Source organism: Panthera pardus, unplaced genomic scaffold, assembly GCF_024362965.1.
Source record: "Panthera pardus isolate Hobbes unplaced genomic scaffold, ASM2436296v1 HiC_scaffold_7, whole genome shotgun sequence".
Lineage (NCBI taxonomy): Eukaryota > Metazoa > Chordata > Mammalia > Carnivora > Felidae > Panthera > Panthera pardus.
This window is the reverse complement of record NW_026527002.1, coordinates 6,406,928-6,433,684: the sequence shown is the minus strand read 5'-3', so window position 1 is coordinate 6,433,684 and position 26,757 is coordinate 6,406,928. Positions and strand designations below refer to the sequence as shown.

General features: G+C 40.1%; 1 protein-coding gene across 2 annotated transcripts in view; it reads left to right on the top strand.

The window, feature by feature from the left end:
* Positions 1 to 8,321: 8,321 nt before the first annotated feature.
* Positions 8,322 to 26,757, top strand: part of LYPLA1 (lysophospholipase 1) — a 30,864-nt gene continuing 12,428 nt past the window's right edge. Inside the window, exons 1-4 of one of the 2 annotated variants that reach the window (XM_019435245.2) lie at positions 8,322 to 8,340; positions 9,817 to 9,848; positions 24,203 to 24,268; positions 26,279 to 26,326. In XM_019435245.2, the coding sequence (XP_019290790.1) occupies positions 26,286 to 26,326 (41 nt within the window). In that variant the 5' untranslated portion in view covers positions 8,322 to 8,340; positions 9,817 to 9,848; positions 24,203 to 24,268; positions 26,279 to 26,285. Of the gene's footprint in view, positions 8,341 to 8,705; positions 8,880 to 9,816; positions 9,849 to 24,202; positions 24,269 to 26,278; positions 26,327 to 26,757 lie in introns of those variants that run through there. The other variant, XM_019435244.2, reaches the window with a different exon arrangement.

Sequence of the window (26,757 nt, the reverse complement as noted above, 5' to 3'; positions counted from 1 at the left end):
AACAATGCTGCAGTCTACTGATGACTATTTTCACTTCCACTCCTGTGCCCTTCCAATCCATTTTCCAAAAAGTCAGAATGGTATTACCCTTCAGTGACTTCACATTGCTCCTGAGTAAAATGCAAACTTCTTACCATGGCCTATGAGAATCAGGCTGATCTGATTCAATTTCATTCAGTGAATGAAATAAGTCTTTTTTTTTTTTAAGTTTATGTATTTAAGTGGGGGAGGGGCAGAGAGAGCCCCGAGCAAGCTCCACACTCTGTGAAGCCTGACGCAAGGCTTGATCTCATGACTGTGAGATCATGACCTGATGCAAAATCGAGAGTTGGGTGCTTAACCAACTGAACCACCCAAGCACTCTAGGCAAGTCTTCTTATGGAATTTTCTGGGTTATTTCTTTTGGGGGGGGGGGGGGCGGGGGGGGTGGGTGGAATACAATAAATAAGTACAAATAAAACTATTTCTCAGAATAAGGAGTACCATGGAGACAATTAGGGGATTTTGTTAGGGAATAACTGATATTTGTGTTGTCTTTTAGACTGAATGGTCAAATATTGCCTCTCTGAAGGGACATTTGAACCAAAGCACACAAAAGATTTTTTTAGCCTTTTCCAAGAAAAGGTTTATTTCTTGGTTACATTATAAGCCCACTGAAGATGAGCTGGGAACTCTATTCCTTATCTTTCTAATCCTAGGACCCAGGATGAGAAAGCAGCCATATCATGAAACCTGCAGGTTGCTATGACAGATGGAAAGAGGATTCTGGGGGGCTCTCACACCAGGAATGGAAATCTCTAGTCTGAAAGTGACACTTACATGTCTCTTCTACCTACAGTTTATTGACCGGACCTACTGACATGACCTCACTTAAAACAAAATCTGGGAAGTGCAATCCTACCATGTCCTGGAGGACAGAGAATCAGAAATATTTGGAAAAAAAAAAAACAAACCACCACCTACAGAGTCCTTCATGTTCACAAAGGAAAGTTTATAAAAGGGAAAGGTATAGACGCGTAGTAGCAAGAGTTCTCCTACAACTATACAGTGCCATAGTGTTGCTAGGTGTGGTCCCTCTGATAGGTGTAAAATAGAAACAAGATGGTTTGGTGAGCCTTTCCAAGTCTTGCTGGTATCCAATCCTAAGACTCAGGAAATGATTTCCTACTATTATACAGAGCTGGAAGAATGAGCCCACAGAATACTACCTAATTCTCCCTACTCAGGATTGCAATTTGCTCAGCTTCAGTCTCACTGCCTTAAACTATTCTAGAAGTCAAGAACAGTCTGGAAGTATGTATATTCTCCACATCAGCATTATAGAGCAAAAATCAAATAAATGGGCACAAGACTGGCTCGGTGTTTTTTTTTATGGCAGATTATTTAATTTCAAGACTATTTCTTATATATTACACATACATTTGCAGAAAGAGTAAAATGTTCAGTTAAGGTTATAAATGCCACTAAGACATATATGTTCTTTCTTCTAGCATTTTTATGGTTTCTTTGTCAAAAAACAACAACAACAACAACAACAACAACCCACTTAACCCTTTGTCCTATTTGAAATCTTTCTATGGTGAGATATTTCAAGACCAATGTTAAATATAACTAACAATAAGCTGAACACCTATGTGCCCACCACCTACCTTGTGAAATAAAATAGTATATTTATAGTTGTAAGTCTCTTTTTATACCTAACCATATTCCTATTTCTCCCAACTTCCCCAGAAGTAGTCACTATTCTGAACTTAGAATTTATCCTTCCTATGCATTTCTTTGTACTTTTACTCTATCTCTATATATCCATTATCAACATATAATATTTTGAGATTTTTGGCTTCTGGCAATGATGGGGCAAGAACTGAATAATAATATTTAAAAAGAACAAGATTTATCCTCCCACCACACACAACTAAGCAACCAGACAAAATATACAGCATAATGGCTGGTGGATATTAGACAACAGGCACTTCTCTGAGAGAAATGAAACAAAAATTTTGAGTTATATTATTGTTCCAACTGATGGCGTGGAGCGAATTTCCAGGCTACATCCAGGGAGGAAGTACCCAAACAGAGCCCTCTAGTCTCCCAGAGGTGAAGAGACAGTCTGTACCGGGAAAGCCTACTAGCATTTATGGGATCAAGTACAAGAGAAGAGAAAGCTGCACAGGAAAAGCTCCAAATGTGTGTATTAGTCAGCACATGTGTGTGAAGAAACCACTCAAGGCCAGTGAACGGCCATGAGAAAGATGCAAGCAGAAGCTTTACCAGAGTTCACACAGGGCTAGGAATACTTTATCTTACCACTAGCCAAAAAAAAAAAAAAAAAAAAAAAAAAAAAATTCCTAACACAAGGACATTCTCAAAATGTTACTGCATAAGGGCTAGGACCAAATTAGCCCTTCAGTAAAGGCTGTAGTGGACCCGCCTCGCAAAGCAAAAATGTGAGCCTCAAATAGACCAACTTAACAAGTGACTTAACTGCATTCCCAAACAAAGGCTGAAAATATTTTAGGAAAAAAATTCAGAAACTCCAACAACTAACAAAATAACGAAAATAAAATCCACAATATTTAGCATATTGTAAAAGAAAAAATTACCTATGTGCAAAGAGGCAAGGAAGAAATGAAATAAAAAATCAAAGTAGATCCAGGGGCGCCTGGGTGGCTCAGTCTGTTGAGAGTCTGACTTCGGCTCAGGTCATGATCTCACAGCTCGTGAATTCAAGCCCCGCGTCGGGCTCTGTGCCAACAGCTCAGAGCCTGGATCCTGCTTCGGATTCTGGGTTTCCCTCTCTCTCCCCCTCTTCCGCTCATGCTCTCTCTCTATCTCAAAAATAAATAAACATTAAAAAAAAATTTTTAAAGTAGATCCAGAAATGACAGAGATGATAGAAACAATTGGCAAGAGTGTTTAAACAGAATAAATATGGTTCATATGTTCAAGATAGAGGACCGATGAGCATTTTAAGGAGACACAGATGTTAAAAAAATATCTATTGCCCAGCAATGTAAATATACTCAACCCTACTGAACTGTACACTTATAAATGGTTAAGATGGTAAATTTTACGTTATGTGTTTCACCACAGTTAAAAATTTTGCTAGTCCAAAAGATAACAAACAAACAAAACTACAAATAAATGTCTAGAGGTGAAAAATATAATGTCTGAGAAGAAAATGGTATGGGTAAAATTACCAGCAAGTTATACACTGTAGAAAAAGAGCAACAAACAAAGACTTAATAGAAATCATTTAAAATGAAACGGAGGAAATACTGGGGAAAATAAAGCAAAGAGGAAATTATAATCTTTTCGATGGATGATAATGGACAATCAGATAGCCATATGCAAAAAAAATTTCAATCGTTATTTCATACCTTATGAAAATATAGTTGAAGATGGATCATAATAAATCTCCTAAATATAATAGCTAAAAGTATAAATCTTCTGGAAGAAAACATACGAGAAAATGTTAGTGATGTTGGGTTAGGCGAACATTTCTTAAAGCATAAACTAAACTAAAAGGCATAAACTATAAAAGAAAAATTGATAAATTTGACTTCATGAAAACTAAAAATTTTAGTCTTTAAAAGGCATATAAGAAAATGAGAAGTTCAGCCACAGATTGGGAGAAAGTATTTTTTTAATGTTTATTTATTTTGAGAGAGAGAGACCAAGGGAGGGGCAGAGAAAGAGAGGGAAAGAGAGAATCCCAAGGAGGCTCCACACTGTCAGTGAACCAGTTTCATGAACCGTGAAATCATGACCTGAGCCAAAATCAAGTGTCAGATGCTTAACTGACCGACCCATCCAGGCACCCCTGGGAGAAGTGTTTTTAAAACGTGTCTCTGACACAGTATTTGTCCCTAAGTATTTGTGTAATTCTTACAACATAATAATATTGAGACAACCCAGTTAAAACATGGACAAAAGATGTGATCATATATATAAAATAACCATTTTAGAGAATATTTTACCAGGTTTTTAAAGAGTTAAGGCTTCACCTTCTACATGATTGAACAGTCCCACTCCTAGAGAAATGGGAGCATATGTTCACAAGAAAACTTGTACACGGTTGGTAACAGCAGCTTCTTTGTAATAGCCCCAAACTTGAAACAACTCAAATGTTCTTCAGCAGGTGAACAGATAAACAACGGTGTGTCGTGGGATGCTACTTAGCAATTTAAAAAGTGAACAGTTGATACAATACGGATGGATCTCTAAATAGCAATGCTGAGCGAAAGAAGTGCTAGAAAATGATCAGGTCTCTTGAAAGAAACAATATATGGTATCTTAATGTGCTTTTAAACTTCTTATAAAATTTTATTTTTTTTGTTTGTAGTTTGTTTTCAAAAAATTCAGTGTTGTTTTTGGGGCACCTGGGTGGCTCAGTTGGTTAAGCGCCCAACTCTTGATTTCAGCTCAGGTCGTGATCTCATGGTTCATGGAATCGAGCCCCGCATCAGGCTCTGTGCAGAGCTTGGGATTTCTCTCTCTCTCTGCCCCTCCCCGCCCCCCCCCCCAAATAAATAAATAAACATTTTAAAAATTCAGCATTATTTTTGAAATCTGCTCATGTTGCTGTATTTATCCACCATTCATACATTGTCACCTTTGTATAATAGCATATGAATATAACCATGAATTCATCCATTTCCTGTCAATGAGTGTTTAGGTAACTCTTGGTTTTTCACCTTACAAAGTGATGCTTTTAACATTCCTATAAGTCTCTCTGTGCACATATATGTGAGGGTTTCCAAGGTATGCCCCAGAGCAGAGTTGTCGGGTCATAGTTGCTGTTAACCTTAAAAAGTAAAAACAGCTGGTTATTTTACCAGCAAAAGATGGGTTTGTTCAGGAATAAAAGCGAATTATAATCTGGGACAGAGACACTGTGGCAAAACCACAGGTAAGTCCAGGGAACAAAGGAGAGGTAATATTACTCTTTTTTTCTTTTAAGGAGAAAAGGGGTACGTTGGGAAGTTTGCTATAAACTGAAAGTCCATTTAAGTACATTGGGAATTTGACGTCTGGTGCCTTCTCATTGGTTGAGCTGTCTGGGGGGTGGAGGGGCAGAGGGAGGAAAGTGGCTCTTGCTCAAGCTGAAGTAGCAGAGTAGTATCCAACAGCAAAATGAAGCCCAAGTAAGGTCAAGTCTATCTCTTCCTGTTGGGTCTGCAATTGACTAGGCATGGTAGGGCAGAGCTCCCCCTGCCCAAACCTCCCCACTCTTTTTTTTTTTTTTTAACATTTATTTATTTTTGAGACAGAGAGAGACAGAGCATGAACAGGGGAGGGTCAGAGAGAGAGGGAGACACAGAATCCGAAACAGGCTCCAGGCCCTGAGCTGTCAGCACAGAGCCCGACGCGGGGCTCGAACCCACGGACCGCGAGATCATGACCTGAGCCGAAGTCGGACGCTCAACTGACTGATCCACCCAGGCGCCCCCTCCCCACTCTGTTTTAGTGAGGTTTCATGTTACTGATTTTCTTACATTGCACATCTGCAACTTCACTAGATCTTTCCCAACTGTTCTGCAGCTTTATTCCATTTTTTCTTTAGCAGTGTGTGCGATTTAACATGGTTCTGTTCTTTCCAGTAACACAGGCCTAAAGTAGTAAACTGTTTTAATTTGTCTTTCTTTAATAATTTGAAAAGTGGGGCACTTCCTTGTGTTAGTCATTTGGATTTTCTCTTCTGGATATTGCCTACAATTTGGTGGGAGGAATAATGGAGAAACCATCTGAATTTTCTCTCAAAGGCAGCCAGTTATTCTGCTATCATTTACCGAAAAACTCATTTTTCTATTGATTTGAAATGTCACCCTTAACATATACCTATTTCTCTTATGTTTCTTTTTTTTCTTGCAGTTTTCATTCCATTTTACAACTAAATCGACTCAACTAAGGGAATTCAGTAAAGGATCTGATCTACTTGTACTTTCTTACATTGGTAATTTACTCTTGTAGCCAATGTAATTCTAGGTGATATTGATGGGCAGGGAAAACACTTTTTCTTCTACTCTCTTAGGTTCAGTAACTGCAGGCTGGCAAGCTGAATTGACAAAAAATGGATTAATAGGAGAAAAAGGGTTATTTCATATGCCTATGTTGGGGACCTCACAGAAATGACACAGAAACTCTAAAGAGTTGGAGCACCTTGCTGGCTCAGTCCGTGGAACCTGTGATCTTGATCTTAGGGTCATGATTTTGAGCCCTACGTTGGTCCTTGAGATTACTTAAGGAGAAAAAAATAACACACAACTCTAAAGAGGTAGTCAGACATAGAGGCTTATGTACCATTTGAAGAAAGGGAAATAAATTTATGGAGAAATGATAAGACAAAGAAAAAGGGTTTTGAGCTTCTAGGGTTTGTAAATTATGGGAAGGTAAATTTGTAGGGGAACTAATGAAAGATAAAAGTTATTTAGCAAAGTTTGTGAAATAGCACTTTGGTGCCAGCTTTCTGTCTTCTTTGTGGCCATAAACCTCCCCCCAGGAGAGATTTATGACCGTCCTGTTCTTTTTTTTCTTAATGTTTATTTATTCTTGAGACAGAGACAGAGTGTGAACAGGGGAGGGGCAGAGAGAGAGGGAGACACAGGATCTGAAACAGTCTCCAGGCTCTGAGCTGTCAGCAGAGTCCGACGTGGGGCTTGAACCCACGAACTGTGAGATCATGACCTCAGCCGCAGGTAACTGACTGAGCCACCCAGGCGCCCCTTAGAGTTTCTGTTCTTAAAGGAAACCCCAAAATGGCTTATTTCTCCATCTATTGTTTCTCAGTGGCCTTAAGGCAAAATGATCAATATTGCCAAATGGCAGAATTTGGGGCATGAATTCTGACCCCCTTCAATGTCACATGTATGGGAGGGTTGGTACCTCAAATTGCCATATTTCTTTTTTTATGTTCCTGGGTTTTCCTGCATGTCTATTCTCCCACGCGCATGAATTTTAGAATTATTTTATGAAATTAGAAAATTTGATTGGGATATTCAAAAATAATTGTTATCAAAGTATAAACTATTGGGATTTTAATTGGAAGTACATTGTGTTAGTAACTCTGAGCAAATTAATAACCTTATAACAGTGCATCTTCCTATCCAATTATTTGCTCTCGTACCCTGGTGCCTTCATGCTTTTTCTGATATAGGTCTGATACATTCTTGTTAAATTTTGCTTGAATACATTTTTTTAAACTTCTCTTGCAAATATTTTTTCTTCCATTAGATATTCTAACCAGGTATTGTTTGTAGACGGAAAAACCACTCATTTTTGTATATTGATTTAGTAATTAGCTATATTGCTAAATTTTCTTGTAACTACTCTTAAGTTTTTCCTATTTTCTGTTAATTCTGAAAATAACTATAATTTTGTCTTTTTTCCATTATAATTCTTTCATTCCCTTACGGGAGGAAAAGAGAGATCAATTAATTAGAACATTAAGGTTCTTTAGAGGATGTGTGACTTGGGAGAATCTTGCAGGAATAGTAGCATTTGGATAGGGAGGGAGGGGCAGGTGACTGAAATACAGGAAATTGAGCAGTTCAACTCCCCATTGTTGGAAGTTAATCGTTAGAACGGATTGGTGCCCCGGGGAACTATACATATTACATCATAGAAAAAGTCACATACTAGGGAATGTGTCGTGGTCACAGTAAGAGCTAAAGTTTTTCTCTAGATCACAGCCAAATACTTAAAAGCCTGACATAAACACGTATACTCTTATGTGAAATGAGGCACATTATCATTTTCAGTAAGTCAGCACCAGCGACATTTTTGAATTCTCAGCACTCCAATCCAAGATACGAGTCATAAAAACAGTACCAGTAAGATCCCCAACCCTTCAGCATTCTGGTTACCATGTGAATTAAAGTGCAGTGGGTTTTTGAGACCCTTTTGTTCACCAGCTTCCTTCCCTACCTTAGGCGCTACTCTCTAAAGATTGTATAGATCCTTTAAGTTTCTCCACTGAATTGCTAACTTCTGAAGGTCAAGGCATTTTGGTTTTAAGCGTTTCTGCCTCTTGTCGCCTCCCGGATACACAAAGTGATGTAATTTGAGCCACCGTGCAGAAAAGGGGCCATCCAATCTTGTGCTTAAATCGGTACAGTGTTAATATTCGTCAGTCATAAATTGTGGATCCGCAATCGAGTGCTTTCCTTTTCAGGTGAAGTTTAAAGGAGGAGGGGAGCCCACCCCCAAACTGCACACTAGCAGAGCCCCGAATGGAAATACGGCACAGGCTCCACCGGCCTCTCCCAGTCCAGTCCTTCTTGACTCTTACGAACTGAGTACAGCCCTGGCTTCGGGAGACAAAGGAATATCCGCGACTGGGTACGACGACTGGCTTCGGGGATAATTATTTTCATCACGGGGCCCCAGGAGCGGAGGATAAAGCTGGGCTCCGGGGACCACGCGGCTGGCCTGGGCCTCCGAGCCTTCCCCGGGGTTGTCCGGGACGCCCCACGGGCAGGAGCGCCGCGTGGCCACCCGCACCGAGCGCTCGCGGGCCGCGGGGCACCAGAAAGTCCGCTTCGGTCGCAGCCAATCGGGCGCACGGAGAAGCCGGGCATTGTGACACGCCGGCCGAGCGGGCGGCGGGGGAGGGGCGGGCCGACCGGCGTCTCGCAGCGCGGGCGCGCGCGGAGCCGGCGCAGGGCGGCCGGGCGCCTCGTTGGCGCGCACGCGCCTGAGCGCGCGCCCGGAGGGGCGGGCCGGGACTCGCCGCTCGCACGCCCTTGGGCCGGGGCCGGGCGCCCGCTCTCCGTTCCGCCGCCGACGCGCGCCGTCAGTCGAGCCGGTGTATGTGCGGCAATAACATGTCTGCCCCGCTTCCCGCCATCGTGCCCGCCGCCCAGAAAGCCACCGCTGCGGTGAGTGGCGGCGGCCAGGGTTCGGAGGGGCCCGCTCGGCCCGCCGCCGGCTGCCGCCTCTCGCGCGGGGCCGGCGTCGCAGGCCGGTGGGCGACCGGTGGGTGGGCGCGCTCCGCCCTGCCCCTCGTGGGGTGGGGGGGTGGGGAAGAGCTGCTCGGCGCGGGCGGAGGGCGCGTGCGGAGCGCGCCGGGGTCGCGGCCGGCCCGGAGGATTCGCCTCCCTCCCGCTCAACGGCCCCCGAACCCGAGTCCTCCGCATTGCGGAGCGAGTGCGGCCCGCCGGACCCCCGGAACCCTCCCCGCCGCCCCCCCCCCCCGTCCCAGCTTGGGGACAGTGGCGTTAGCGGACAAGCGCCTTAACACGAGGTGGCTTTCTAACATGCTTCTGTCTCATTTGTGATGAGGGAATGCTTTATTTTCTTACCTCGCACTCTTGTTTAAATTAAAGAAGTTTGAAGATTTCGTGTCTCCCAAAACCAGAAGTGCTGTTTTTTGGTTTTGTTTTGGTTTTTGGTTTTTGGGTTGTTTGTTTTTTTGTTTTTTTTTTTTAGGAAACTTGGGTATGAGGATCTCAAACTTTTTATCCCCGCCCGGAAGTTCCTTTTTGCGATGGAAAAATTCGGCACCCTATGCGAAGCTTGCATGGTTTGATTGGAAAGAGACAAAGTCTTTTTCTTAACATGGGTCGACATTTGCACCTAGGAATGTCTACTTGGGACCTCTTTTAAGTGCTAAAACGCCACCTTGATTATCTTAGGAACTCGGGGAGACAAGTTAAAGATTTTCGTCACTTAAGAGGTCTGTAGAGATTGATGAACTTGCTGAAGGCAGTGCTCTGTAATTGCGGCATCATCCACCGTAACCGAGGCCTCAGTGTCTAACGCTTCTCTGTGGGTTTGTTTAGGCATTGCTTATTAATTTTCCCTCTTCTCTTTTAGGTGATTTTCCTTCACGGCTTGGGAGATACAGGGTAGGTACTGCTGGTAGTAAGAGTAATGAAATGGGGTTATGCAACCCTACTTAACACCATCAAAGGTTTGTTTAAGGCCTCGGGGATTGTATGAAAAGAAGATTGCTGTTAGTCCTACTTCTTACAGCCCAGGAATAAGATACAGCCTTTTCATTTTTGAATTTTTCTCTCATCATCTTAAATTTGTCATGTTTCGTCTCCTGTTTCCGGAACATCTTAAAGTTGCAAACTCTTCTCCCGAGTTGCTGGGGGTATTGGATGCAAGAGATAGGCGGAATGTTTGTAGAGACAGTGTGCAGTTGAGAACTTTCTCCAGGAGTTAAAATTGCAGGACGGGCTGAGAAGTAGTTGGTTTTGGTAAGACACGTAATAGCAACGTGAGGTCTACGGTGTTCTGATTGAGAGCTTAGATAGTCCCTTAAAAGAAGAAATCAGTTGAAGTGCAGGGGAGACCACTCAAAGATTTTTTTGGAGGCTGATGAGCCAAATTTTGTTGTGCTAACTTTAGTCACATGATTTATCTTTCCCTTAGGCTTTTTCTGTTTTGAGAGGTGTGTGTTTTGGAAAGGTTTTTGTTTTTTTGTTTTTTTTTACCGTTTTGTTTTTTTTTTGCGACAGAGAGAGAGAGAGAGCGAGCGGGGGAGAGGCAGAGAGAGAGGGAGACACAGAATCTGAAGCAGGCTCCAGGCTCTGAGCTGTCAGCACAGAGCCCGACGCAGGGCTCGAGCTCATGAACTGGGAGATCATGACCTGAGCTGAAGTTGGACGACTGCATCAGCGAGGTGCCCTGAGAGGTTTTTGTTTTTAATGTAAAGCAGTGATTATCAGGGGCACGTGTCTGGCTCAGTCAGTAGAGCCTGTGGCTCTCTCTCGGTCTCAAGAGTGGTGAGTTCAAGCCCCACATTGGGTATGGAGCGATAAACCAGTGATTACCAATTTGAAACTTGGGCAAAATTACAGAACTGGAGGAAAACTGAAGATAGATAAATTTTGGATAAAGTAGCCAAAAACCATTAAATGTTCTTTCCAAGAAGGAGGTGTTGGGCTAGATGAATTGTTAAAAGTGACTCCTAATATTCTTTTATGTCTACTAAGTAGAGGTGCATGACACATACCTTGTATGGAGCTGGGGAACAGGTTGCAGGACTCTTTCTGCACGTTTGACAATCACGTTGTCTTGTGAAAATGACAGACTTTTTTTTTTTTTTTTAACTATTATTTAACTGAAGAGAGTCTCACAGCTCTTTTACAACCAATCCCTGACAAGTCAAGGAGGAACTTGCTACCCTGTAACTTTCTCTTTAAGGAGACCCAGGCCTAAAGAATCAGTCCAAGAGAAGAAAAAGCTTCAGTGTAGGAAGATTCTCTGTAGACCCCAATTTAGCCATGGATTCCATCCATGAGCTGAAGTTAGACTGAAAATGATGAAGGAAATGTGAGATTAAAATTACCAAGAGCATCCAGGCATCTTGACCAAGAATTTATGTAAAAAATTAAAGGTCTCCAATTCTAAAAATACTTCATGAGATAAAAGCTGACTCTAAATTGGTCCCATGAATACATGGTGAAATTCAGAAGCAATCAATCTGACAAGTGGCAATTTAATGTTTAAAATATGGGCTAAATTGGCGGATGATGGGGATTAAGTGATTTTGTTCGTTGCTATAAAATTGGGCAGGTTTTGCCTTTTTTTTTTTTCTTTTTGGTTAAGACTTTTGTAGAACCAGCCAAGGTATACTGTCTGGTAACATAGGTCTCCAGGTCTGTGTCTTTTAGATTCCTCGTGAAAAAAATGGTGACCAAATATGATTGGAAGACCCATGTAATTCTATATTTTGACAATTCTAATATATAATTTCCCCCACATTTTTGTTTCTGAGATTGGTGCTCATTTTACTACACGTGTGTTTATTGTGGTGGTGATTTTTTTTTTCCCCTTAAAAAGCTGTTTTTTTCAGTGGTGTCTCTTATTTAGATTATGTCTTACTGTCCAGGAAATACGAAGTGGCATATTGTCCTCTTGAAAAATTTTATAGCATATGCACTAGCATGTTTAAAATTCTGAAAAGTTCTGCTGTAAAGAAACACCTATGGTAAAATGTTGCTAATAACATGTATAATAAACTGTGAAACTAGTATTCAAAGAAATATGTTTTAGACTATACTGTATGGTGTGAGATCACAGATTTCCTTCTAAAATAAGAGTAGCTGTTAGGATTATGAAAATGTTATATCAGTATTGTAAACAAATTCAAACTGTAAATATGAGAGGAGAATGAAAATTAGTTGCAATCCAAAAACCCAGAAGTACTTATTTTTGATAGCAATTTAAAAAATGTTGCATTTTGAAGTATTCTCAAATCTGTGGAAGAGTTGCAAGAATAGAGATTGCTCAATACCTTTTACCCAGATTCACTAATCTCTGTCTATTGAATAGGTTACTATGTTTGCTGAACCCCCTGAGGGTAAATTGCAGTTATCCTGATTCTTTATTTCCAAACCCTTTAGCATGTATTTCCTAAGAACAAGGAGAGTCTTTTACGTTACCCCAGAACAGTTCATCACGTTTGGGAAATTGAACACTTAATATCATTGTCTAATACAAGAGTTATTCACACTTTACCTGGTGATACATCCTGTTCATTGCATCATGTCAGCATGCAAATGATAGCATTTGTCCCCTTGTTGTTTACTTGGATCACTTGAGCAAGATGGCATTTTCCGGGTTTCTCTACTGCAGTTATTGTCCCTTTGTAGTTTAAAAAGCAACTTGTAGGGAGATACTTTGAGACTTTGCAAATTGTACGTTAAGCTTTCACCCAGTGTTTTTAGCATCCATTGATGATTCTTGCTTGACTCAGTTGTTAATATGATAACGATTTTCTAAGTCTGTCACTCTTTATGTTTATTACTTTGCCCCTACCCATTTTTTTGTATGGACTATAAATTTAGGGAACGGCATTTCATCATTGTTACTGTGTTTTAAAATTTTTAGCTCTTTGAAAACAACTGTAAATTTACATAAATGTTTAACAGAAGTAGTATTTAGAGCTCCTGATGCTCTTCCTCTCAGATTACCCAGTTGTTAACATCTCTGGAACAATTGGGACATACTGAAGAAGTATTGCCTCATTACTCTATAAAATTTCAGTGTGTATCTTGTAAGTACAGGAACATTCCCACATCACCACAGTTAACCATCAATCAGGAAGTTAACATTGATCATCAAATACCTTGCTTTTGTCATCACATTTTCTTGATTTGACCCAATCATGTCTCTTACGGGCCCAGGATCCGATTCAGGATCCCATGTTGCGTTATCATGTGCCCTTAGTCTCCTTCAGTCTAGAGCAGTCTTTCCTTGTCTTTCATGACTTGACACTTTTGGAGAATACGGGCCAATGACTTTGTGGACTGTCCTCAGTTTGGGTTTATGTAATGTCTCCTTCTGACTTAAGCCTTTTTTGACAAAAATAACACAGGTGTTGCTGTGTTCCTCTCTATGGATTGTATCAGACACATACTGTGTTGGTTTTTGTTCACTGGTGATGCTACATTTTCTCACCTGGTTAAGACAGTGTTTGCTCCATTTCTCCACAGTAAAATTAATAAGTGTGTTTACTTAAGAATATTTTGTGGGGAGATGTAGCAGACTATGAGTCTGGAGTTCTTTCTTGTCCGGCAAGAGAGCAGATGCAGAATTGAAAGGCTAGTGTTCAGGAGGAGACAAGAGCCCTGAACAGGGGTTTTGTCTCCGGATTTATTGAGCTCATAAGATATTACTCACGTGGTGAATGTGAAGAAAACAAGATCTTACACACGTGAACGTGGAGAAAATAGTCAGACAGTAATCATTAACTTGTGTGGAAGAAGCAAAGGGTCTGGAGGGCAAGTGGAGTTTGTAATCAAAGAACAGTAGTATATTGGCGTCAGATGGACAGTAGTTTCCTGCAGGTGATGTAATAAGCTACTGCTGATCCCATTATAATGTCCTGCTAGCTATCCTCGGGTGCTTTCTCCCCCATGGTGGCGGCTTTCCACTCTAAGCTTTTTTCTAACCCATTTATGTAAGTAGAACCTATTTCCCCACAGGGAGATGCTTCGATATTATGAAAACATGTTTCTCGCCAAATTTTCCCCTATGGATTTAGTGTCCATTAATGATTCTTGTCCATACCTATTATTGTGAAAGTTCCAAATGATGATCTTTTCAAAAAATCCTTCATTCTAGATTTATTCATTGGCAACTCTCCCTTCTCCCTTACTTATTATGTATTCATTTATTCATTTTAAAGTGTCAAATCAGGACAGACTCTTGGATTGCTGTTTTACTCTGAGGGTTACAAACTTAAATCTATCGTATTTTTGAGGTCAAATCGTCTTGTAGTTGGCTAGCGGGAGCCCCTTCAAGCTGCTCTTATGGGACATGTCTCCATCATTCCTTGAGCACTTCCCTGCTTTCTGATACAGCAAGATCTGTTCCAGGATCATCTTATATTTTTCCTACTTCAGTCCTGGGACTCAGCCATTTTTTTCAAGAGCTCTGGTTCCTTTTCATAGAGTATTATTTAGGAACCTAGATCTGAGTGCCGGATGTGCTTGTTGAAGGAATCGTTACTTCTAGATCCTTTCCGTAGACAAAACTGGAAGTGTAGCTACATAACATAGGTGTGTGGACACACATCTATATCAGTTTTGAAATTTACATATATTAAAATTTGGGGCTTTATACTGATTTCCTCCAGTTCCAGTCAGCACCACTGGGATTATGGTAGCCTTCCCTCTTTCCGTATTTGTAACTCCATAAGAAACCTGGCTTCTGTTCTGCAATTTTGGCCAGTAGTGCATTTTGGCATTGCCTCATCACCCCTCCAGGTGCCCCCGCCCACAGCTTTGCTTCATACATGGGAACCACCTCCACACCTGACCGCCCTCCTCGCGTCCACACAGCTGAATGTGACACTTGAAAGCTCAGTTCCAGTTAAGGGGAGCAGGGAAGGAGAAAAGGCCAGGTGGAAAACTTGGCCCTCTTCATGTAAACTTCCCTCCATATGTTCCAGGAGTTACTGGTCTGTATTACCCATCTACATGAGAATTTTCTAGGCTGTGGAGATTTTAAAGCTTAGAAAAGAAAGTTTCAAAAGAAAAAAAAGACAGGGGCGCCTGAGAAGCTCAGTCGATTAAGCAGCTGACTCGATTTCGGCTCGGGTCAGGATCTCATGATTCGGGAGATCAAACCCTGCATCGGGCTCTGCACTGGTAGTGCGGAGCCTACTTGGGATTCTCTCTCTCTCCCTCTCTCTCTCTGCCCCTCCCCTGCTTGCACGTGCGCTCTCTCTCTCTCTCTCTCTCTAAAAATAAATAAACATTAAAAAGACAAAAATAAAGTTTCAAAGACAAATGTTTAAGTAGATTAAGTCTTAACTGAGAGATCAAGTAAGATCAAAAATAATATTGAATTGGCAACGTGGGTATATTTTGTGACCGTTCATTTGCAGGTCTTTCTGTAATCAAGAACTAAGAGAATTATAGAGTGGGATTTGGGGATCATTTAGTTACAAGGACTAGAAAACTGTTCAACTAGTTTATACAAAATTTATGGAAGGATACAAGATAGCTCATTAGCATATAAGCTCCAAGAAGGCAAAGATTTTTTTTAATTTCATTGAAATAAAAGTCACCTGAGAACACAGGTTTTTTGTATTTAACTTAATGCTTACCATACCATAAAAGTCACCTGAGAACACAGGTGTTTTCTATTTAACTTAATACTGCATCCTCAGGGCCTGGACGCTGCTGGATAAGTAGAAGAACTAAGTGTTGAGTAGATGAATGAATGAGGAATTAAGGCGCAAGACCTATGATGGGAATTAGTCACCAAGTATATTAAGTTTCCTAGGGCTGCCATAGTAAAACACTACAAACTAGATGGCTTAAAGCCACAGAAAAGAAGTTAGGAGTCCAGTGTCAGGGTGTCAAAAGGACTACAAATGCTCCCTGCAAAAGCTGTTGGGGAGAACCCTGTGCCTCTTCCAGGTTGTGACGGTTCCTTGGCTTGTGACGGTTACTTCCAGTCTCTGCCTCCCTCCTCACATGACCATTTTGCTGTTAATCTGTGTACTTTCCTCATTTTTTTTTTTTTCCTCATTTCTAATAAGGACACCAGTTGCTAGATTTAGGGCCCACCCTAATCCTAATAAATCCCATCTTGATCCTTAACAGATGACATCTGCAAAGAGCCTGTTTCCAAATAAGGTCACACTCTGATGTTCCAGGTGAACATGAATTTTGGTGGCTGCTATTCAGTCAGCTGCAGGCACCAAAGTACCTTTCATCTCTCTGCTTTTCATCCCCTTGTGCTCTCTTACTTTTGCTTCTTTCTGTGTATTTGCACAATTTCCTCAGCTGACACATTTTTCTGATCAAAATGGACCACCCCAGCTCTGACTTTATATCAACCCTAATTCTGGTGTTCAGTTAAGAATCTGACCCCGTCTTGGGGCACCTGGTAGCTTGGTCAGTTAAGCGTCTGACTTTGGTTCAGGTCATGATCTCATGGCTCATGAGTTCGAGCCCTGCGTTGGGCTCTGTGCTAACAGCTTGGAGCCTGGAGCCTGCTTCAGGTTCTGACTCCCTCTCTCTCTCTGCCCCTCCCTGGCTCGAGCTCTGTCTCTCTGTCTTTGTCTCTCTCTCAAATAGAAACAAACATTTTAAAAAACTAAAAAAAAAAAAAAAAAAAAATCTGACCTAATCTTGGGGCGCTTGGGTGGCTCAGTTGGTTGAGCGTCTGACTTCGGCTCAGGTCATGATCTCATATCTTGTGGGTTCAAGCCCCGCATCGGGCTCTGTGCTGACAGCTCAGAGCCTGGAGCCTGCTACGGATTCTGTGTCTCCCTACTCTCTCCCCATCCCCCACTCATGCTGTATCTCTCAAAAATAAGTAGACATAAAAAAAAAAAACAACGAATCTGACCCACCTTGGGTCATTTTGCTCTTAGCCAGATAGTTGGTAAGACTCATTAGGACAGATAGGAGAGATTCTGTAACTGTGATGTGCTACTGGGACAGGGATGGTAATAAGTAGTGCTTCTTGTACAAACCTGGAATCTTTGTTTTTAGTTCCACACCATGTTACTATGGAGTAGTGAGCATAATGGAAATAGACTTTAGTTACTTTGTTGTAGTCTTTTCTAAAAGTACAATTGAGAAATAAAATAGTGTGAATTTGTGATATTTCTTGGGATATGCCTGGAAATTTTTTTTGGACTCAGAAAACCTTTGTATGTATATGTGTGTGTGCATGTTTTGTTTTCTTTTTCTGTTTCAAATAAGTGAAATATATTCTGATTGATGTAGGTTTCTGAACAGTAGATTGTTCATTTAACTGAAGCTTTGTGTCAACTTCTTGAATCTTGAGGTTTCCACTGACTTTGAAAATTAACAAAAGGACTGGAAACAAGTTGGCCATACTTTTGTATAATTCAGTTACAGTCAAAGATCTTTAGGGGTACCTGGGTGGCTCAGTCGGTTGAGCATCTGACTTCGGCTCACGTCATGATCTCACAGCTCATGAGTTTGAGCCCTGTGTCTGGCTCTGTGCTACCAGCTCAGGGCCTGGAGCCTGCTTCAGATTCTCTGTCTCTCTCTCTTTCTCTCTCTCTAGTCCTCCCCTTCTCGTTACTCTCTCTTTCTCTCTCTCTCTCAAAATAAATAAACGGTAAATTAAAAAAAATTTTTTTTTTTAAAGAAAAATAATAAAAATAAACATTCAAAGAAGATTTTTTATAAGCGATGGGGAGATTATGGATGGGAAAACTAAGGACTGGAAAAGCATTGATTCTCATACTTTAATATGCATAAAAATCACCTGGAAGGCTCAATGTGGTCCCCACCACCAGAGTTTCTGATTCACTGGGTCTGGGATGGGGCCCAGCAATTTGCATTTCTGACAAGTTCCCAGATATTATTACTGATCTGGAGAGAACACTTTGAAAGCCACTAGTCTGAGCTGTCTGTATCCACACTTCTACATAGAGGCAGAGTTGGGACTAGAACTCAAGATTTCTGTTCTTTTTCTCATAAGAGTTCTTAGTATTTCTTGTGTAGAAGAGTGGTTGGCAAACAGTGGGCCACAGTTCAGTTCTGGCCTGCCCCTTTTTAAAAACTTCTTCAGTTGTTAATGTTATTTATTGAAATATGATTTCCATATCATAAAAGCAACTCTTTTAAAGTGTACAATTCCATAGTTTTTAGTATATTTACAAAGTTGTGGAACCATCACTAAGGTGTTAATTGCAGGATATTTTCAACATCCCCCAAAGAAATGGCACACCTGTTTGCAGATATTCTTTATTCCTTTCCCTGGCAACCACTAATCTCCTTGTGGTTCCTATGGATTTACCTCTTCTGGATATCTCATATAAATGGAATTGGATAATATTTGACCTTTTTGGTATGCATTCTTTCACATAGCATGTTTTTCAGGTTCATTCATGTTGTGACATGTATCAGTACTTTATTCCTTTTATTCTCAAATAATATTCCATGGAGTGATAGCCATGTATTGATCTTATGAATATACCATAGTTTTTAAATTTATCAGTTGATGAACATTTGAATTGTTTCGTCCTCTTGGCTGTTATGATTAGTGCTACTCAGAACATCCATGTGCAAGATTTTACATGAATATAGGTTTTCCGTTCACTTGAACAGTTGCTGAGTCAGTGGTAACTGTTTAACCCTTTGAGGAGCTCCCAGACCGTTTGTTGTCCATAGTGGCTGTACCATTTTCCTGTTCTAACAGTGTAAGAAGGTTCTGATTTTTCCACATTCTCACCAGTATTTGTTATTCTCTTTCTTTTGGATTATAGCCATCCTATCGAGTGTGAAGTGTTTGGGTTTTTAATTGCATTTCCTAGTGACTGATGAAGTTGATCATCTTTTCATGTGTTTATTTGGCCATTTATATATCTTCATTAGGGAAATATCCGTGCAAGCCCTTTGCCCATTTTTAAAACCAAGTTGTCTTTTTTCTTGTTGATTTTTAAGACTTTAAAAATATATGCTAGCGTCTCCTGTGCAGCTCAGTCAGTTAAGTGTCCAACTTCGGCTCAGGCATAATCTTGCAGTTTGTGAGTTCAAGCCCTCCATTGGGCTCACTGCTGTCAGCTCAGAGCCTGCTTGGAATCCTCTTTCCCCCTTTCTCTCTGCCCCTTCCCCACACTCACTTGTACTCTCTCTCTCTCTCTCAAAACTGAAAATAATAATAATTAAAAAATAAAAATATATTCTAGGAGAGCCTGGCTGGCTTAGTTGGAAGACCATGTGATTCTTGATCTCAGGGTCGTGAGTTCCAGCCGCACATTGAGTGTAGAGATTACTAAAAATAATAAATAAACTTAAAAAATAAAAATAAAAATATATTTTAGATACTGGAAACCTCATATATGTGATTTTCAAATATTATCCCCCAATCTAAGGGTTATCTTTTCACTTTCTTGATAGTGTACGTTAAAGCACAACAGTTTTAATCCTGATGAATTCTAGTTTATCTTTTTCTGTCTTTGGTCACTTGTGCTAATCATTCCCTATCTTTGTTGCCAAGCTTCCCCCATTGTTAGTCTTTTACTACATTGTGCAACTGTGCATGCATTCAAGCTCTTTCTCTGTCTCCATATGTATATGCTCATTATCTAGTAATCAGAAGTCTTTTTTTTTTTTTTTTTTTTTTTTTTTGAGGGAGAGAGAGATACATGGCCCAACTGAGGGACAGAGAGAGAGAGAGAATCCCAGGGGGGCGGGGAGAGACAGAGAGAGAGAATCTGAAGCAGGCTCCAGGCTCTTAGCTGTCAGCACAGAGCCTGATGCAGGGCTTAAGCTCATGGACCGTGAGATCATGACCTGAGCCCAAGTCCGATGCACAACCAACTGAGCCATCCAGGCATCCCCTAATCCATTCAGGTTTTGCCAACTTTCCCAACTATGTGTTTCCTTCCTGGTCTAAGATCCTTTCCAGTAATTTGTGTTACTTTTAGCTATCATGTCTGTTATGAAACAGTTTATTAGTCTATCTCTCATTTCCTTTATATATAGATGTATATATATATTTTTTTAATTTTTTTAATTTACCTCCCAGTTAGTTAGCATATAGTGCAACAGTGATTTCAGGGGTAGATTCCTTAATGCTCCTTACCCATTTAGCCCATCTCCCCTCCCACAACCTCTCCAGAAACCCTCTGTTTGTTCTCCATGTTTACGAATCTCTTATGTTTCCCCCCTCCCTGTTTTTATATTATTTTTGCTTCCTTTCCCTTGTGTTCATCTGTGTCTTAAAGTCCTCATATGAGTGAAGCCGTATGATCTTTGTCTTTCTCTGACTAATTTCACTTAGCATAATACCCTCCAGTTCCATCCACGTAGTTGCAAATGGCAAGATTTCATTCTTTTTGATTGCCGAGTAATACTCCGTTGTGCATATATACCACATCTTCTTTATCCATTCATTCATCAGTGGGCATTTGGGCTCTTTCCATACTTCGGCTGTTGTTGATAGTGCTGCTATAAACATGGGGGTGTATGTGCCCCTTCGAAACAGCACACCTGTATCCCTTGGATAAATACCTAGTAGTGCAATTGCTGGGTCATGGGGTAGTTGTATTTTTAGTTGTTTGAGGAACCTCCATACTGGTTTCCAGAGTGGCTGCACTAGCTTGCATTGCCACCAACAATGCAAAAGAGATCCTCTTTCTCCGCATCTTTGCCAACATCTGTTGTTGCCTGAGTTGTTAATGTGAGCCATTCTGACAGGTGTGAGGTGGTGTCTGATTGTGGTTTCGATTTGTATTTCCCTAATGACGTGTGATGTTGAGCATTTTTTCATGTGTCGGTTGGCCATCTGGATGTCTTCTTTGGAGAAGTGTCTGTTCATGTCTTTTGCCTATTTCTTCACTGGATTATTTGTTTTTTGGGTGTTGAGTTTGACAAGTTCTTTATGGATTTTGGATACTAACTCTTTATCTGATATGCCATTTGCAAATATCTTCTCCCATCGGTTGCCTTTTAGTTTTGCCGATTGTTTCCTTCGCTGTGCAGAAGCTTTTTATTTTGATGAGGTCCCAATAGTTCATTTTTGCTTTTGTTTCCTTTGCCTCTGGAGATGTGTTTAGTAAGAAGTTGCTGCGACCAAGATCAAAGAGGTTTTTGCCTGCTTTCTCCTTGAGGATTTTGATGGCTTCCTGTCTTACACTGAGGCCTTTCATCCATTTTGAGTTTATTTTTGTGTATGGTGTAAGAAAGTGGTCCAGGTTCATTTTCATAGCCTTTATATTTTTAAAATACAGAGCCTTACCTTTGTATATTCTGTAGAATGAGCCTCAACTTAGTTTTAATGTTTTCTCATGACTGGGCTCGCGTCATGTATTTCTTTTGGCAACAGTTTGAGATATACTGCACAATTCACCCACTTGATGAATTCTGCAGTTCACCCTTTAATATATTCACAAAACTGTGCAGCCATTTTTATTCCAAAAAGAAACCCTATACTCGTTATCACCCTGAAACCTGCCCCCCTATATTCTCAGCCCTAGGTAACCACCATTTTCTATACCTATAGATTCACCTATTCTGGACATTTCGTATAAATGGAATCATATAACATGGTCTTTTGTAACGGCTTCCTTTACTTAACCTAATGTTTATAAGGTTCATCCATGTTGTAGCATATGTTAGTACTTCATTCCTTTTTCTTGTTGATCATATTTCTTTGAGTAGAATTGCTCGTTCATATGGTAACTTCATGTTACCAGCAGTACATGAAAATTCTGATTTCTCCCCGTCCTCATTAACACTTGTTTCTGTGTTGTTTTTTTTTTTAAGTACATCCAACATGGGACTCAAAACTTACTACAACCTTGAGGTCAGAGTTTGCATGCCCTGCCGACTGGGCTAGCAAGGCACCCCTTGTCTTTTGATTATAGCCATCCTAGAGGGTGTGAAGTGGTATTGTGATTTTATTTGCATGTACCTAATGACTAATAATGCTGAGCATCTTTTCCTATCCATGTTGGCCATTTGTATATCTTTGGAAAAATGTCTTTTCAGGTCCTTTACCTGTTTATGTTTAGGTTGTCTTTCTGTTTGTGGGTTTTTAAGAGTTCTTTATATATTATGGATCCTAGACCCTTACTGAATGTATGTTTTGCAAATATTTCTCCCATTCTTAGGTTGTCTTTTCACTTTCTTTGTAATGTTCTTTGAAGCATAATGGTTTTTAATTTTGATGATTTTTTTTGAAAATTTTGTTGTTGCTTGTGCTTTTGGTATCTAAGAAATCATTACCCAATCTAAGGTTACAAGATTTCCATGTATTTTCTTCTGGGAGTTTTATAGTTTTATCTCTTAGGTTTAAGTCTTTTGAAATTGAGAAGTGTGAGGCCTCCAACCTCACTCATTAAATTTTTTTTTAATGTTTATTTATTTTTGAGAGAGAGACAGAGACAGAGCACGAGTCGGGGAGGAGCAGAGAGAGAGGGAGACACAGAATTCGAAGCAGGCTCCAGGCTCTGAGCTGTCAGCACAGAGGCTGATGCAGGGTGTGAACCCATGAACCGTGAGATATGACCTGAGATGAAGTCAGATACTTAACCGAATGAGCCATCCCGGTGCCCCCAACCTTACTCATTTTTAAGATTGTTTTGGCTCTTCTGGGTCTCTTGCATGTCCAAATGAATTTTGGAATTGGCTTGTCAATTTCTGCAAAGCCAGCAATGATTCTGATAGAGATTGCATTGACTCTGTAGATCAGTTTGTGTGTACTGTCACCTAAAGAATATTAAGTTTTCTGGTCCATGAACATGAGATGTCCATTTACATAGATCTTTAATTTCTTTCAACATTTTTGTAGTTTTCAGAGTGAAGTCTCATATACGTACACACACACATGAACTCACATATAAACACACATTTAGGGGCGCCTGGGTGGCTCAGTCAGTTAAGTGTCCAACTTCGGCTCAGGTCATGATCGCGCAGTTTGTGGGTTCAAGCCCCACATCAGGCTCTGTGCTGACAGCTCAGAGCCTAGAGCCTGCTTTGGATTCTGTGTCTCCCTTTCTCTCTGTTCCTCCCCTGCTCACACTCTCTCTCTCAAAAGTAAATAAAGATTTGAAAAAAATTAAACACACATTTACACATGCAAGCACTCCTACAACTCTAGAATAGTGCCTGACTTAGTGTTGTTATATAAGTGTAAAAATTACTACAGTTGTTACTGATTTTTCTATATGCCTTTAACACTTTTGGGAGAGGTGTATTAAAATAGAAGAATAGTTAATACAAAAGCATTCAACATTTTTGCATTTGTTTATTTAATTTTAAATTGTTTTTTTAATTTTAAGTAGCCTCCTTACCCAACATGGGGCTTGAACTCTTGACACAAGAGTTGCATCCTCTACCACCTAAGCCAACCACGTGCCCTGCATTTAACATTTATATCTGGACTATTTCACACAAAAAATGTCCTAAGTTACTTTTTAAAAAATTTTTTTAATTTCTTTTTTTTTTTAAATAAGCTCTGTGCCCAGCATGGGGCTTGAACTCATGACCTAGGGATCAAGAGTCCATGCTCTACCAAATGAGCCCAATAGGCGCCCCTTAGGTTACTTTTCCTTTGTGCTTTAATAGAAGTAACATGTAGGAAGTATCAGTTACGATGTCAAGTGTAAACAAGTAGGTACTGTATGTATGTATGTATAGTATGATCCCATTTTTGTAAAATCTGTATCTGTTGCTTAGGTGTTATGCGTGAAAAAAATCCGAAGGAAGTGCACCAAAAGATTAACTGCTTATTTGCAGCTAGAAGGATTGTGATTTACTGTTTTATTTTTTTTAGTTTTTCTCGTATTCCATTTTGAACACGTATAATACACACAAGGAAAGAATGTTAATTAAAGTTATTTTCATTAGAGTAGAAGCATGTAGAGATATTAGACAACTGATTTACTTCTGAGGTTTCTTCCATCATATAAAATATGATTTATATTATCTGTCTTGTCTACTTTGTTGTGAGGTTATAGAGAGATAAATATACCTGTATTTTGTAAATAGTAAAGCCCTGTGGAAATCTGTGAAAGAAAACACACTGCTCTTCAGAAATCAGGAGAGCTCATCTTTATTTGTAGACAAAGCTTAGTAGCCTTTGGGTTGTTGTGGCGTTTTAATAGCATTGACGGCCCATACTTTTATGGTATTATAAAGAGCTACGTTTATCCTTGCAAGTTTTTTAAAGTACTATTCCGTTACTAATTTATTGGGATTTAAAACAGTATCTAATGGCGTTATTCACATAATTTCCCTACCAGGCATGGATGGGCAGAAGCCTTCGCGGGTATCAGAAGTTCACATATCAAATATATCTGCCCGCATGCGTAAGTATTTTAATCTTTACATTTGTGAGTCAGAATCCGGAGAGGAGTCACTGTGATAGCTTTACTTTTCTAGAAAAGCATTTAAATGTAATTTGTTTTTGTCCTTTTAAATATTTGGTTTAAAAGTAAAGATTAGGGGGCGCCTGGGTGGCTTGGTCGGTTAAGCGTCCGACTTCAGCTCAGGTCATGATCTCACAGTCCGTGAGTTCGAGCCCCGCGTCGGGCTCTGTGCTGACAGCTCAGAGCCTGGAGCCTGTTTCAGATTCTGTGTCTCCCTCTCTCTCTGCCCCTCCCCTGTTCATTGTCTCTCTCTGTCTCAAAAATAAATAAACGTTAAAAGAAAAAAGACAATTAAAAAAAAAAAAAGATTAGTAAATTCTTTAAAACTAAACTGGTGACTTGGCTACATAGAATTTTTTTCCTGTTATGTTGGGAAATTTAAAATAATGTTCTCTTGAAGGTCAGTTGAACTGAGAACCAGAAAAATTCCTTTAGATATACAAACATCTGAGATCTAAGGATATCCACAAGGGGATTTATTTACTTGTCAAGTTTGTCTTTACTATGTTGGAAGCACTCCTAAAGTTTATCAGCTAAAGGCATCGTGATACACCGTGGGGAAAAAAACCACAGGTTTTGAAGTCTCATAGGTTTGGTTTTAAATTCTGGAAATGTTTGTGGATGTCAAAAAGAAACTATAAAGTTTTCAGGAAACAGAAAATTGCTGAGATTGGCAACGTTTTAGGTCAGAATGTTGCCGAGAAACAGTAGCCATGGAGAAGACAACTGTGATTCGAGTTCATGCTAGTAGGTTAGTTCATCCTCAGAAGTGGTGGTAGCAGTAGAGCTGACAAATGTGAAAGAAGAAATGGAAGGAGGAAACATATCTGAGTAGGTAAGAATACATTCTGTCCCCTTTTTATCCTTAAATAGGTGGTTCATCTTACCTCTGTAGACTACCAAATACTCTGGCCAGGGTTACTGTGTCCTCTATTCTGACTCATGTAAGAGACAATTCTTTTTTTTTTTTTTTAGTGTTTATTTATTTTTGAGACAGAGAGAGACAGAGCATGAACGGGGGAGGGTCAGAGAGGGAGGGAGACACAGAATCCGAAACAGGCTCCAGGCTCTGAGCTGTCAGCACAGAGCCCGATGCGGGGCTTGAACTCACGAACCGTGAGATCATGACCTGAGCCGAAGTCAGACGCTTAACCGACTGAGCCACCCAGGCGCCCCAGAGACAATTCTTGATTAATTAGAATGTTCTCATGTGTTGTGATTGGCCCCAAGATTGAATTTGATTTAAGGCCATTTCCCAACCTAGGGAAATTCATGTTCTCAAAGAAATTGTGATAAGATTCTGTAACCTCTAACTAAGGTAGACTTGTTTTATGAATCAGGAGGATAGTGATGAGATGTAGTTATAGTGTATTTATTTTTCTTTCCTTTTTTATCTAGCTACATTCAGGTTATCCAACAGATTGTTCATCAAAGACTTGAACTGAGTGTAGTGGACACTTTGACAAAACGTCTATTTCCCATATTTATTTAGAGGTCTCTTAAGCAACTACATAGCTGAAACTTAGAAAATAAGCAAAAATATAATCTGAGCATATGGGAATTGATGTACCATATCTGTGTGGTAAATTGCTCGTTTCCTTAGACTTAGCCAGAGTCTTATATTTTATGCATTTCCAACTGTCTTGGTTACACATTTTTGTAAGAAAATGTCTGGCTTGAAAGTATTAAATAAGAGTGTTGAGAAAGGAAAATGTTTTTATTTGCCAAGCGTGGTCCTGAACACCTGCTGCTCTGTCTTCAGAACACATTTGGAGGATGTGTAGAGAAAATGATGCAATGTGGATGCGGTGACACAGCTCAGTGTTGAAATTGTAGCATGCAATTTTGTGGAAGCCTGAAGTAATTCTCTATCCTTCAGTGATGGAATGTATCAGGTTTTATGCCTTGTTACATTACTCTCACTTTGCGTTTTTTTTCTTTCCTATGTAGACCAGTTATGCCTGTAACATTGAATATGAACATGGCTATGCCTTCCTGGTAAGTAAGAATTATTCAATAAGACCTTTTTATTTACACTTAGTTTTTTTGTTTTTTATTAGAAGTGCTTTTGCATATAGCAGTTTTTAATTAGCTATTTTTAAGTTGCAGAGTTACATAATTAACTTTACGTTTAACCTTTAATTATTTAAGTTTTGTAATTTAGATTCAGGGGTAAACTTGAGGAGCTGTGCCAAGAGGTAGAGGAATGGGAGAGAATAGGTAGATAGAAACAGTGTAGAAAATACCTCCTACTGCCTGATAAACCTTTGTTGGTTTGAGTGACCCCATGTGGCATAACTGTGATTAAGCCACAACCTTACACCCTTCCAACTTCTTGCTTTTCTGGAGAGTTGACAGGTTTTTAAGGAGACCACTTCCTCTTCCGCACTCTCAAGATATTTTCACATTCCCTGTATGTTTTATAGTCA